The sequence below is a fragment of the Chinchilla lanigera genome, unplaced genomic scaffold, assembly GCF_000276665.1.
Source record: "Chinchilla lanigera isolate Chin_1 unplaced genomic scaffold, ChiLan1.0 scaffold00081, whole genome shotgun sequence".
Taxonomy (NCBI): Eukaryota; Metazoa; Chordata; class Mammalia; order Rodentia; family Chinchillidae; genus Chinchilla; species Chinchilla lanigera.
This window is the reverse complement of record NW_004955482.1, coordinates 226,806-241,063: the sequence shown is the minus strand read 5'-3', so window position 1 is coordinate 241,063 and position 14,258 is coordinate 226,806. Positions and strand designations below refer to the sequence as shown.

Sequence of the window (14,258 nt, the reverse complement as noted above, 5' to 3'; positions counted from 1 at the left end):
AAAAAAAAAAAAAAAAAAAAAAAAAAAAAAAAAATCGAGGTCTCTGATCTATTGTCATTTTATTTTAGTACAGGGTGAGATATGAGTGTAGGTTCATTGTTCTGCAGGTGGATAGACAGCACCATTTGTTAGAGGCTATCTTTCCCCCAGCATGTTTCTGGCCCCTTTGTCAAACAGAAAGTACTCTCTGTTCCCTACATCTGCTAATTATTAGAATAGCAAAAGAGCATCTATGCTTCCTCGTAAAACACTTTTCCCAGTCCTATATCCCTAAAACCATTCTTACTATAACGCCTGATCTCTAAAAAAATACCAAGTCTCATTAGGAGGGAAAGGCACACCTCACTGTGCTGCTGGAGGTCCCTCACACTTATATGGAATTTAAAACAGGCACATTTAGTGGGGCAGAGTGGGGCACACATGTAATCTCAGCTACTTAGTAGGTTGAGGGAGGAGGATGGCAAGCTCAAGGCCAGCCTGGGCAACTTAGCAAAGCCCTGTCCCAAAATAAAATAAAAAGGACTGGGATGGAGTTCAGCGGTAGAGCACTTGCCCATCATGTGCAGTGCTCTGTGTTCAATCTTCAAAGTAAACAAAACAAAAAACCTGGCACATTTCAGTGACGCATTCCCTTCAAAACATAATCAGACATAGCTACAGACTCTGGAGGACAAGCACTACAATGTGGTTTGCAATAAATCAAAATAATAAATGTCCACCAAGGAGGGAAATGACAAGTTATCATGAATAATGATGCAAGAGATGAGTGGAATCTAGTTGCATACCCAGTGGAAATGCAGAGACGATGACAGAGACGATGACAGTCGCATATCTTCAGTCATGCAGTAATAACCTCAAACACACATTTTTAATGTGAGTGGAGTTTTGTAAAGCTTTCTAAAGGTGGTAATACAGTTACATAAGAAGGAAAAAATGGGAACAAAGCTTTTGAAAGTGGGGACGAAAGAGGGGGATGAAGAGAGGGTAGTGGAATGGGGAAAAAAAAATCCAAGTCATATCACGTACAGGTACAAATTCTCTATGATGAATGTGACCATAATGTATATCTAAAATGTAGCAATAAAATGTGATTGGAGAAAAAAAGAAAGAATTTATTAGCGAGGCCAGGCATGGTAGTGCATGCCTGTAATCCCAGCCCTTGGGAGGCTGAGGCAGGAGGGTCCCTGAGAGCTTGAGGACAGCCTGGGCTACACAGTAAGTTCAAGGCCAAAAAACAAAATAAGGCCTGTCTCAAAAAACAAAATAAGACAAAAAAAGAATTTATTAGCCAGGCACAATAGCTTGTCATCTTGGCAATGAGGGAGGCTGAGGAAGGAGGATCTAAAGTTCACCTCAGCCACTTAGTTTTAGATCCTGTCTCAAAATTAAAAATTAAAAATGAGCTGAGGCTATAGCAAAGTGCAAAGGCCCTGGGTTTAAACTCCAGTGCCACAAAGAAAGGGCAATTTATTAATTTCAAAGAAACAAGATATTTTAGTTTGGGAGAAAGGTCACACTTTAAATTAAAGTTTGTAAAATTAAAAACATTATGTCTTTTTTTTTTTTTTGCCATGCTAGGCATCATCCAGGGCCTCACACATGCTAGGTAAATGCTATGGCACTGAGCTACATCCCCACTCCTTTTCAAAAAAATTTCGAGACATGATCTTGCTAAGTTGCCCAGGCTGGGCTTGAACTTCCAGTCCCCATGCTTCAGTCTTTGGAGCAGCTGAGACTACAGGCATATGCCACCATACCTAACTATCAGTGTCTAAAAATATCTTATTTCTGGACAAGGTGTAGTGGCACATACCTGTAACCTCAGCACTTGGGAGGCTGAGCTGGGAGGATCACTAAGCCTGGGCTATATAGCAAGTTCAACGCCTGTGAGAACTACACACCAAGATCCTGTCTTAAAAAACCAAATAGTTTTATTTTTGAGCCATACTTTAATTTTTTTAAAATTTCTGTGATACTAGGGATTGCATATAGGGCCTGAGACATGTTAAGCAAACAGTCTACTGCTGAACTATATCCCCAGTCCATTTTACTTCCTTTCATTTTAAGATAGGCATGGTATCACCAAATTGCCCAGGGTTGGCCTTGAATGCAAGATCTTTCTGCTTTCGCTTCCTGAGTACCTGGGATTATAGGTGTATACTATCCAGTCCGGCTTCTGAACCATATGTGATTTAATTTTAATTAAGATCTATAGGCACCAAAGCAATACCCAGGATTCCATTCTAGAAACCCAGAAAATACACTATGATATCTTGAGAAGCTACACATCACAATAGAGAAAACAAACTATTATTATTGTCCTGAAACACACAGCCATTATCTTCCTACACCATAACAGGAAACAGAAGTTTGGAAAGTACTTACCTGGTATCTTCCAGTGTCACCTGACCAGACTTTTCATCCACTACAATTTTACAGTGATCTCCAGAGACCAGTTTATTGCTGGGGAATGAGAGGTCACAACCTAAAACAGAGGACAGGGAGACACTGGAAATTGAGGTTCTGTGAACTCTACTCCCTTTGCTTTACCAAAGTATGTGCCAAAGTGCCCACACAGGAAACATTTAAGTAGCTAAGCATTTAATCCAAAGTAAAAGAGGAGGGCTGTGTCCTAAGCCTTCTGGAACCCCATTACCTAGCAGATGACCCACCATGACTTCAATAGCTTCAGGACAATTTGGTTGTTTTTCAAAATTAATTATTTATTTATTTATTTATTTATTTATTTATTTATTTATAACTTGGTTGCTTTTTTAAGATAAAGTCTCAACATGTAGTCTAGGCTGGCCTCAAATTTGAAATTCTCCTAGCTCAGTCTCCTAAGTGCTGGGTCTTCAGAACAGTTTGGTTTTTTTCTTTTGATGGTACTGGGAATTGAGCCCAACATCTTCACACTGAGCTAGACTATTTTTTAATTTTTAACTTTGAGACAGGGTCTCACTAAGTCACTATGTTGCCCAACTGAGGCTCAAACTTCCAATCCTCCAGCTTCAGCCCCATAGAGTGCTGGGATTACAGGTGTGCATCCCTATGCTTGACTCTTTTTTTTGTTTTGTTTTGTTTTTGTTTTTCTCCGGTACCGGGAACCGAACTCACGACCTTGCACTTGCCAGGCAGGCGCTTTTGCTGCTGAGCTAAATCCCCAGCCCCTATGCTTGACTCTTTAGCACAATTTTATGATGCATATGCACAGCTAGTCTGATAAATATCAGAACTTAAATAAAACTAAGGGACTTAACTTAATCCTTAACTTTTTCCTCTATTTAACCTAAGGTTTCAAAACCCATCACAAAATTGAAGCAATGACAGAAACAGTCACAGAAAATCTGAGCAAATTATCATGGACACATGTACAAGAAAATATAGAACAGAAGGTGAAAGTGTCCAGAGCAGAATACAGCCAGATCTTCATTGAATATAAGGGAGAAAGGGAAATTCTCAAATATATAATTGCTCCTTCTTTAAATCAAAAGTACAAACACTTTCAGAAAACTATATGTAATGACTAATTACTACTACTTATAATATAATAGCAGCCTATGGTTCTACATAAAGATACTATAGGAATTAAAGACAATTTAAAACTAAAGAATTTGGGCCAGGGATACAGCTCAGTGGCACAGCACCTGCCTGACAAGCGCGAGGTCCTGAGTTCAGTTTGTGGTTAAAAAAAAAACAAACTTGAAGAATTTAGCACTCTGGAGGCTGAGGCAGAAGGAGTACCAAGAATTCAAAGCCAGCCTGCACTTCACAGTGAATTCAAGGCCAGCCTGAACTACATGATAAGACCCTCTCTCAAAAAGAAAAAGGGAAAAAAAAGAAAACGAGGTGAGGATGTAGGTCAGCAGTTGAGCGCCCCAGGTTCCATCTCTATTACAGCTGGCCAGTCAACCAAATAAAACTGGAGAATTTGTGAAGGAAATAATGACGAGTCAAATTTATTTCTAAAAATGTTCCATGTGGAACCTGTTTTGGCCTGAGTTTGTTTGTTTGTTTGTTTTGAGGGGGTGGTGGTGCTGTGGATTAAACCCAGAGCCTCAAGCATGCTAGGCAAGTGTTCTACCATTGAGCTACATCCCCAGCCTTGGCCTGAGCATTACTCCATTACTGATCTAAGTGTCTATACAGAAGGATCAATATTGTTTTGGTTTTCCTCCTGTTGGCCAGTTTTATTGGCAGGCCAGGGGAAGAGCCAGGGCCAAGTGCCCCTCTCTACCTGCTGACCCAAGGGAATTTTTTAAAAAAATTTATTTTTTTTTATTTTTTTGGTACCAGGAATCGAACTCAGGACCTTGCACTTGCCAGGCAGGCACTGGTGCCACTGAGCTACATCCTCTATTTATCTATTTATTTATTTGAGGCAGGGTCACACTATGTAGTTTAGGTTGGCCTCAAACTCACTGTGTAGCCCAGGTTGGCCTCGAACTCGCAACTATCCTCCTGCCTCTGCCTCCTGAGTCCTGGGATTACAAGCGTGCACCATCGCACCTGGTGGAACCCCTTTAAAGGAAGGTAGGCGTCCAGAGCCTGCTGAATCAGAGGACCTTGAGGTAGGTAGGGTGTAGTGAGCATTATAGCCCACAAGCAGGTTCTGGTAGGTAGTAACACACTGCTTCAGGCACTACTTGATGCTTGTGAACTGCTACATTGATGTCTGCGACACCTGGTTCTGCAGTTTTATGTCAGCACACTCGTCTCCAGACTGAGCTTTCATGCTGCTAATCAGTATCTGGTCATATACCAGGGAGGCTCCAAGGTGGGTCTCTGTTTCTGCCAACATGCCTTCTGGGGCAGTTTTAATGTTGGTCTGTAACTGTCCCTCCACCTCAAGACCCTGGAGGGTACAACACAGGTCAGTGATCCCAGAGTTGCTCATCTGGAGCTGTTCAGTTTGGGCAGAAACCTCCTCATTCAGCTCCTCAATCCAGCTAGTGAACCAGTTTGATGCAATCTTGGTGATGCTGATGCCAGAACAGACTCTACTTCCCCATGGACCTGGCCACTCACCTGGCCTTCAGGGCATTGGTTTCTATTTTGTGGTTCTTCTTCTCCTACTAACAGAAAACCCCTCCCTAAGGCCTTCAATACCCATCTTTGGGTTGATCTTGACCAGAGGAGCTGCTCCAGCACTTTGGGCAGGCCACTGATACCAGCCTTCATGCTCAAAGACAGGGCTTGCTTCATTCATCTCAAAATTGATTCAAAAGGGACTGGGAATGTAACTCAGTGGCATAAGCGCCTCCCTGGCAAGCACAAGGTCCTGAGTTCAATTTCCAGTGCAAAAAAAAAAAAACTGATTCAAAAGTTATCTGTAGCCAGATTGGTATTGTTGTCAATATACAGAATAATCCTGGAGTTCTCCATAGCAGGACCAAAAATCTTGTCCCCCAGGTCCTCAATGGTCTTGTAGTAGTGGCTGTGCTCACTGGAGAGCCCAGGCTTGCTTCTGGTACCAGCCTTGGTCCTTTGCCTTCATCCTACCAACCATCTACTTCTGGGCATACACCAAGGCCAGGTGGTTGCTGAGCTTCTCCATGGTGATATTCTAACAGACCACCAGTAGTTCAGTGGACCCAGCCAAAGCACCTGCACAGTACTCATCACCATGACCCCCAAAGGAGAAGGAGGACACAAAATGTGTGCAGCACATGGACACGTCACCATCACTCCCAACTCCCCAAAGATGCTGGGTTCACAGAAGGGACTCCCCCACCCACAACACATGAAGCCACCATGTAAGCACCCAAAAGATGAAGTGGACAACATCTGGCAGTAGCCACAAGAAGTCATGGCAAGACACATTCAAGCAACAGTAGTCTAAGGAGGAGCTTCTCGTGGTAGGAGTCAGAAGAATCAATCCTATTAAGTCACCAGTTTTCTCCTGGACTGCTTCAAAAACAACACAATTCCAACAAAAATTCCAGAAGGCTTATAGAAACCAACAAGCTAACCCTAAATTTAACGGGGAAAATTTTAGAATATCTAAAGCAATTTTGAAAAGAACCAAGTTGGAAGTCTAATTACTTGGCTGACTTACCAGCAAATGACAGTGATCAAGACAGTGTTGTATTGGTACTTAAGCCACTCAGAATGTGGTATTTTATTGCAGTAGTATCAGCAGACTAATACAACAACCTTTGTTTTTCTGGCAACATTAATACATTCATTGACAATATTTTTAATACCAAACAGATTTAACTGAACATTTGTGCCCCATGTTTTAACATAAAATGTTATGTCCTAACAAGAAATAACATTCATAACGTGTTGCAACAGTTGCTAACATTAAGTGGTAACGAAAAGCCAGGCAGTTTCTCTCCAGGACCCCTGTTCTCCACCAAACCTTTTAATGCATTGAGTAAATACAACATTTTTTTTTTTTTTTTTTCAAAAGTTTCTAATGACGGGGCTGGGGATATAGCTCAATGGCACAGTGCCTGCCTGGCAAGCGTGAGGTCCTGAGTTTGATTCCTGGTACCAAAAAAAAGTTTCTAATGATACACACTTTCAATATTAGTAAAATTTGAGACTGGGATGTAATACTGCTAAAAGAAGACATATTATATTGTAAGGTATACTGTAAGGTGTAAAACTTATAACAACAAAAATCTGTTTCCAATAATCCCAGCACTCATGAGGTTGAGGCAGGAGCTTGAGATTTTGAAACCATTGTGGACTACACTGCAAGTTTGAGGCCTTCCTGGCCTAACTAACCCATGAGACAGTGTCTAAAAAAAAAAAAAAGTTTGATTTCTACCTCTGAATTTTCCAATATTCATTGTTACTGATTTTTAACTTTATTTCACTGCAGTCAAAGAAATTCTGTATTGTAATGAAAATCCCGTTCTGGAGGACGTATGACAACTGGAGGACGTGAGCACAACTTTATAAAGTTGTAGGGAGAAATCAGTGATCTACATTGAGCGTTTCGGAAGAGTCAGTGGCATGTGTCACACGACAGCCCACTTCCCTGGAAGGCACCGTGCACCGTGCACCCCTCACCCCGCCTGGTGGGCTCCGCCCGCTCCCCCCTCTTCGTCCTGCCCCCACCGTGGGTGCCCTCCATTCCTTAGTGTCTATCCCCACCCTGCTGGATCCTCGACCCCGTCCTCGCTCCCCTTCCCGACCCCCGCTCCCGTCTTCCGTGCCCGTCCCCTGCCCGCCGCCCCTCACCTCTCCGGCGCCCGAGGGTCCATTCACGCTTCCGCAGGAGGACGTGTGGCTCGCTCTGCTCGGCGCCCAGACGGAGAAGCCGGCCCCAGGGCGGCGGAAGCGGCGGCTGCTCGTTTTCCCCGGGCGGTTCCATCGAATTCACATCTACGAGACCCGGAAACGCCGCTGAGGAGGGCGCGCCGCCCCAGGCAAGAAAAGGCTTCGTTAGCCGCCCCCTGTGCCGCTTACCCCACGTCCACAGCTGCGGCCGTCGCCCGCCGCCTGCCGCTCACCCCACACCCAGCGCCGATCCCGGAACCGGCAGCAGACCGCCGCCGCTGTCAACAGACATCGCAGTCCTTCAGCTGATCCGCGGGCGGAGCCATGAAGCGTGCCCTGCGATTGGCTGGCGGCGGTACCTACCGAGAGCGGTGGCTAGAGCGGCAGCGGCGGCGACCCTAAAACGTGGACTTTGGGGCTAGCGGAGCCTGCGCAGAAGAGGCGCTGTGCGCAAATCCGCCATCTTTGACACTGGCCGGGACGACTTCATCTCCCTAGGATCAAGGAAGTAGCTGCGTTGGACGCCATGTCGCGTAGCGGGGAAAGGGACGGGGAAACTTCTGGGATGGACGTCCCAAGTTCTTATAGCTTCGCCTAAAATAAAGTGCCGTTTAGATAGAGAAGTAACCGTACACTTTATCGGTAGTAAGATAAATGTGAATGGAAAGTGTGTTCGTGTACCATTGTTACACGTGGATTACAAAGATGGGGACATCTGAGCACTCCGGGCGAGCTGGTGGCGAAGAGAGCATCTTCGGTGCTTGTCAGCAAGTAAGCCTGGATCACTCTTGGAGGGCTGGCTTGCCATATCTTTCCATTGTAAGTGCGCATTTCCTTTCAGCAGTCCCACCTCTTGGACTCTATCGGCTTTCCCGTGTGTAGTGTAAAGGATGCTCAAGGAGGCGCACGCCCCGACCCCCGGCAAAACAAAACAAAACAAAACAAAACAAAAACCGGCCAAGACGAGAAACTGGACACAGTAAGGTTCGTCCATGCCGAGAAATTTCAGGCAGCTTGGAGAACAAGGCAATGTCAGCACTGTTGGAGCCCTCCAAAATGGAAGTACTGCAAATGTGGAGTAGGCATTAAATTTGGTTAAAAAAGATGTATACATTTATCAACATACTTGGAATACTGGTGTTGTACGGGCCACTCAGAGTTGCATACGCAGTCCGTTTTCCGACCAAACCAAAGGAGAACATTTATTTTGGAGAAAAGGAAAAAGGCTTTATTCAAGGCTAGATCCGCGGATATGGAGAAGCCTCATTTGCCTCAAATCACAACCGCATGGTGTACAGGTGTAAAAGGGTCTTCTGTGGCAAGGAACAGAGCAGAGGAAATACGATGAAGCAACAGGCCCCAGGTTTGCTTCATCTCCCTGCTTCCCCACCTTTTTCTTCTCCTTACCTTGTGGAAAGGGAACACCGCCTCCCGGGGCCTGCCTCCACATAAGCTGCCCACTCATCTGGACAGAGGAGAGGGTGATGATGTCTCCAGCATGAGGAAGTTAAGAGAAGTAATTTGTCTTCAGAAGAAAAATCTGAAACCTCCTTCCGATCTTTGCTTCCTTCTCAAAGCTTATCCCTGTGAATTGGTGCCATTGCTTCAGTTTTTAATTCCCATTATCACTGCAACAAGTTCCCACAAGTGTCCTGTTTCAAAGAGAGTGAAGAGACTATTTTTCACTCCTACAAGTGGGCATCCATTAAAGACAGGGAGGTGCCTCGCTAGATGATTCACTGTGTGATTGTCACAGAGCATACTTGGATGAACCTGGGTGTTCGAGCTTAACTATGGGATATACCTAGGCCATATGCTATAGACCGATGGTGGTGAACCTGTGGCACATGGGCCCTGGTGGGCTGTTTGTTCAGTTATTGAAAGCTTTAAAAGGTTCACCATCACTGCTATAGAATTACTGCGGCTTGGGTACAAACCTGTATAGCATTTGCTATATTTTATTGTGGGCAATTGTAACACTATGGTGCATACTTGTATATTCTTTTGTGGGAAGAGAGCCTTCACTGAGATACATCCTCAGACTTCATTTTTGACACAGGGTCTTACTAAGGGTTAGTTAAGTTGTCCACACTGGACTTGAACTCAGCAATCCTTCTGCCTCACTGGAATTATAGGAGTGCACGGTCATGCTCAGGTGATTCTTTGAACTAAATGTTTTATGTTTGTCCCTCCAATATAGGTTTTATTTATTTATTTATTTTTGGTTTTTCTCCGGTACCGGGAACCGAACTCATGACCTTGCGCTTGCCAGGCAGACGCTTTGCCGGTGAGCTAAATCCCCAGCCCCTCCAATATAGGTTTTATTTTCATCTTTCCTCATGTCTTTTAAATCATTTTTTCCTTTGGGCTCATGACTACATCTCTTTCTGCAATATTTTACTTTACAAATTGAGGAAAGGGGAAAATTGGAGCATAGAAATTGTATTTCAGAATTACCAAATGATACCAGCTGAGGGAAGGGTCTTTATAGAAGAATGCCAAGTACTAAATGTAGAAGAAATTATAGAACAAGAAAAATAACCAATTTTCTACTCTATGAAATTATTCATTTATATACACACACACAAATGTTAGGTGAAAGGATTGAGGGGAACTGGATATTTAGTAAATGCTGTAGTATCACTTCACAGGTTACTTCCTGATTTTAAGGACAAAAAAATCCCAACTTTATTATGGTGAGACATGGATTTTTAACCTGCTACCTTTGATCAGTCTTAACCCACCCAAAATTTGTTCTAGTAGAAATTATGTGTTCATCAGTCCAGTCTGATACGAAGTCCATATCATCCTGTAGGGACTATTCTAGCAGAAAAGAGAAAAGTTTGTATGCTCTGATCTCACCCTGAAGAAACATCAGACAACCCTGAATGAAGGTCACTGTCAAAAGGCAAGGAGTGATGAAGAAAAGTCCTTAGGAGCCTCCACATCAAAAGGCACATGACTGTGCCGATGTGTAAGGTTATGGGACTCAACAGAAACATCATCATATGGCTGGGTGTAGTGGTGTACGCCTGTAATCCCAGCACTTGGGAGGCTGACGTAGGAGGGTTGCTGCAAATTCAAAGCTAGCTTGGGCTACAAAGTGAGTTCAAGGCCAGCCTAAATGTATAGTGAAATCCTGTCTCAAAAAGACAAAATACTCAATCCTGGATTGAACACAGTGCTGGAGGGGAAACTCTTTTAGGGAAGGGCATTATAAACATTAGGTGACTTGGTGAAATTCTGACACAGTTAAATTCATTGATAACTAGTGGGTTACACACACGTGATTCTCAAGAACCACTATCCATGTACATACATACATTCACAGAGACCACACAAATAAAACAAGTGAGGGCGCATTTCTACCAATAGATAAATCAGGTAAAGAATGTTCAGGTGTTTTATGTGCTCTTTTTGTCTCCCATTCCACTGTACACAGGATTGATCCCAGGACCTTTACAGTAAGCTACATCCCTAGCCATATTCTTTTTTAATTTTGAAATAGAGTCTTGCTAAGTCACTAAAGTGATAAGTACCTCAACTGGCTCGATAGCTTGATTATTATGAACTGCACTGTGAGAAACCTGGGTATGCAGATCTCTATAGTATGTTGCACTATTGTTGTTGTTGTTTTTCTTTTTTCTTTTTGAGACAGGGTTTCACTATGCAGCTCAGGCTGGTCTTGAACTCACTTTGTAGCCCAGCCCGGGGCTACACTGTGAGGCCTTGAACTCACAGTGATCCTCCTAACTTAGCCTTCCAACTGCTGGGACTACAGGCATGTGCCACCCTGGTAGGCTGCACTGTTGTTCTTAATATGTTTCTCGATTTTTGTTTGTTTTTCAGAGATAGGGTCTCAGCTGGGGATATAGCTCAGCGGCATAAGTGCTTGGCTGGCAAGCCTGAGGTCATGAGTTTGATTCCCGGTAAAAGAAAAAAAAAATATGTATACACACACACACACACACACATAGTTCAGAGACAGGGTCTCACTTTGTAGTTCAGGATGGCCTTGAACTTGCAGTGATCTTGCTGCCTCAGTCTCCCAAATGCTTGGACTACAAGTGTGTGCCACTATCCTTGGCTATTCCTGGACTGAGTCCACTAATTCTGATTTTTTTTTTTCAGTATACAAGATGACTTTGGTCCCTGTATTTGCTGAAAAACAACCCTATTTGACCTAAATTTTCAAATAGTGCTTCCTTCCACAGCATACATACTAAATTGGAATAATACAGACAAGATTAGCACTGCCCTTACACAAGGATGACATGCAAATTTGTAAAGCATTCCATATTTTTATTTTTGAATAAAATAAAAAGTGGAAGAAAAATGTCAGGCATGGTGGCATACCCCTGGCATGTCATCCCAGCACTCAGGAGGCTGAGGTAGGAGAATTGCCACAAGTTAAAGGCCGGCCTGGACTACACAGCAGACCCTGTCTCAAAAAAAAAAAAAAAAAAAAAAAAAGAAGAAGAAGAAAAAACAATGTTATATAAATGCAAAATAAAATTTCAAATGCATCAGCCTATAGGTTTTGTTTGCTGTGTGTATTTTGTTTGTTTTTGTTTTTGTTTTTGTTTTTTCAGTACTGGGGTCCATGCAAGTACCAAGGTCCTTCACACTATATCCCTTTTGGATTTTTTGAGGCAGTGTCTTGCTTACTTGCTGGGCTCAAACTTGGCAATCGCCCTGCCTCCACCTCCCAGAGTGCTTTGGGACAGGTTCTTGCTAAGTGAGTAAGTTGCCCAGGTTGGGCTTGAACTTGTGATTGTACTCCCTCAGTCTCTTAGAGTGTTAGGATTACAGGCATATGCTACCACACTGGCTAGTTTACATTAGTCTCTATTAATTTGTCAAAACGTTCTCATTAGTTTATTGTTTTTCTCAATTAATTTTTGAGGGGTTCTTCATGTAGTATGTTCTGCAATGGGAAGCAGAAATGCCACCCAGGATTTGGAAGCAGATGTATTTTACATTGACAGGCACTGATAGGGATCATTCCCAAATTATTAGGCCATGATCTCTGGGGTCTGTGAATTATATGGGATAAGCAAGTAGGCAATACAGAGGCAGAATGGCTTGGTAACTGGGGATTGGTTCTTACAATATGCATCATAGTGACTGGCTGTGCACACAGTGACCAGCCGTTTCTAAGAAACAGCCGTTTCTAAGAAACTGAAACTATTACCTGAGCAACTAACAAACAAGTATATGGCTGGGGGAAGGAGCATCTTCTGTTACACTTAAAATAATGTTAATAATTTTGATAATCTTGAATTATACCTTTGCTTCCTGTACTACTAATTTCTATTCTCTTCATTTAGCAAATTTAAGGACTGTTCTGCAATGTTTCAAAGTGAGGTGGACAGAACCGTGTGTTCCCTACCAGTGGCTTCAGCTTCTCCTTTGCCACCACTGCCCATGGTCCTTTCCCAGCTGGACCCAGCACTGTATTACTGCACCTGTTGGGACATTGGGACACCCCCCTTCCCCGTTATCCACAGGCCTCCAGCTTTGGTTCAAACCATGCTTTGGCCCTTGCTGCTCCTTTTATACTATGTGTATTACAGATTGGGTAACGAGCTCAGAAGGCTTAAAATAATTTCTAAAAAAAGCTTTGCACAGCAGTAAAGTGATTAACAATGTAAATGAAGCATAGTTTCTGCTGATCTTTGCAGGTCCTCAATCTTTCTGGCTTAATTTACAAACAATGTAAAGATTTTGAATTACCTGAAAAAACCATGGTTTTGTGCAGGGGAAGTGCAGTGTACTAACTGTGAGGGAAAGAGTGGTCCATTCCTAGGGAGATATACTCGGGCTTAGGCCAATGTCTGCCACCTGGAACTGGGACCTTCATGGGTGCTAAGTTTTAATAGATGAGCAAAGCATTACATGGGTGAAATGTCAGCATGAATGCTGAGCTAACTAACCTACCATAACCATCCTTGCACCCCAAGAAATGTACCACTGCATTAACAAACATCAGAGATGCTGGCTTGTTCCTTCCATTACAAAACTCCCAAGGCAGCAGCATGCAGTTTAACACCTGCGCTCCAGCATCAGCCAAGGTAGGGACCTGATAGGGATCATCTACACCTGTTTATGTGGTTGAAGGCATTGTGACAGGAAAGTAACTCCAGGCAGATTGCTGGTGTGGAGACATGGAACCCAGTTCTGACATTGCCCTTTCTTCCTGTGGTCTTTGGCAAGACACAGCCCATTGACACATGGATTTACATCAGCTGGTGTCTGGAATTTCCATCCCTATGACCCTCCCAAGACGCTGCTCCACAGACAGGATAGATGTGATGACCCTTCATCTGCACTGCCTCATCTTTCTTGGAAGTGATGCTCCTGGTGCCTCTAACTTAATGTTACACTACGTGTTTAAACCTCAAAGGTCAGAGTCCTTAAGTTTACTCATGCACTCTCTGCAGACTCCAGCCTGGCGAGCTAGGGGTAGGGCACAAATACTGATCTGTAACTATAGCTGAAGCACAAAGTGCTCCCTCTATGGTTTAGGTGTACCTGGATTACAGCACGCTGAACATGGATCAGGTTTAGTTAGGGATATCTAGTTGGAATGAATGCCAGAATTCATCTGCAAATTGTTTCCAATGATCACACTCACATATATCCATTCAGGAAATAGTTTACTCAGTGAATACATCAGGACAGAGACTCTCTACTACAGGTCTCTGGAGCTTAAAGATGCTCCTCCCAGAATGTTCATATCCAGACAGCTACCTACCCACCCTTTTATGTGGAGCAGTCACGACTTAGGGTCTCAGTGTACCCTGGGAAGGAATGGTGGTGGGAATGAGGAAAAGATAGACAGACAAATAGCTGGGTCAGGCACAGATCTCTCTCTCTTAAGACTAGGAGAGGAACTGCCCAAGAACAGTAGAGGGTTGATATTAATTTCAGCTTCTCTATCCAGCAAGCAGTTAACAAGTTGCAGCAGCTTGTTTACATGCTTCAAGGAGCTCCTGTGTTCTTGGGCTGGCTTCATCCTGCAT

The 14,258-nt window shown here is 43.5% G+C and overlaps 1 protein-coding gene across 2 annotated transcripts in view; it reads right to left on the bottom strand.

Moving 5' to 3' along the window:
- The window catches only part of Chfr (checkpoint with forkhead and ring finger domains, E3 ubiquitin protein ligase), a 33,580-nt gene extending 26,001 nt beyond the window's left edge, over positions 1 to 7,579 (bottom strand). Inside the window, exons 1-3 of one of the 2 annotated variants that reach the window (XM_005402939.2) lie at positions 7,423 to 7,579; positions 7,195 to 7,338; positions 2,386 to 2,485 (exon numbers count right to left, since the gene is read on the bottom strand). In XM_005402939.2, the coding sequence (XP_005402996.1) occupies positions 2,386 to 2,485; positions 7,195 to 7,327 (233 nt within the window). In that variant the 5' untranslated portion in view covers positions 7,328 to 7,338; positions 7,423 to 7,579. The remainder of the gene's footprint in view (positions 1 to 2,385; positions 2,486 to 7,194; positions 7,339 to 7,422) is intronic. The other variant, XM_005402938.2, reaches the window with a different exon arrangement.
- Positions 7,580 to 14,258: the final 6,679 nt, after the last annotated feature.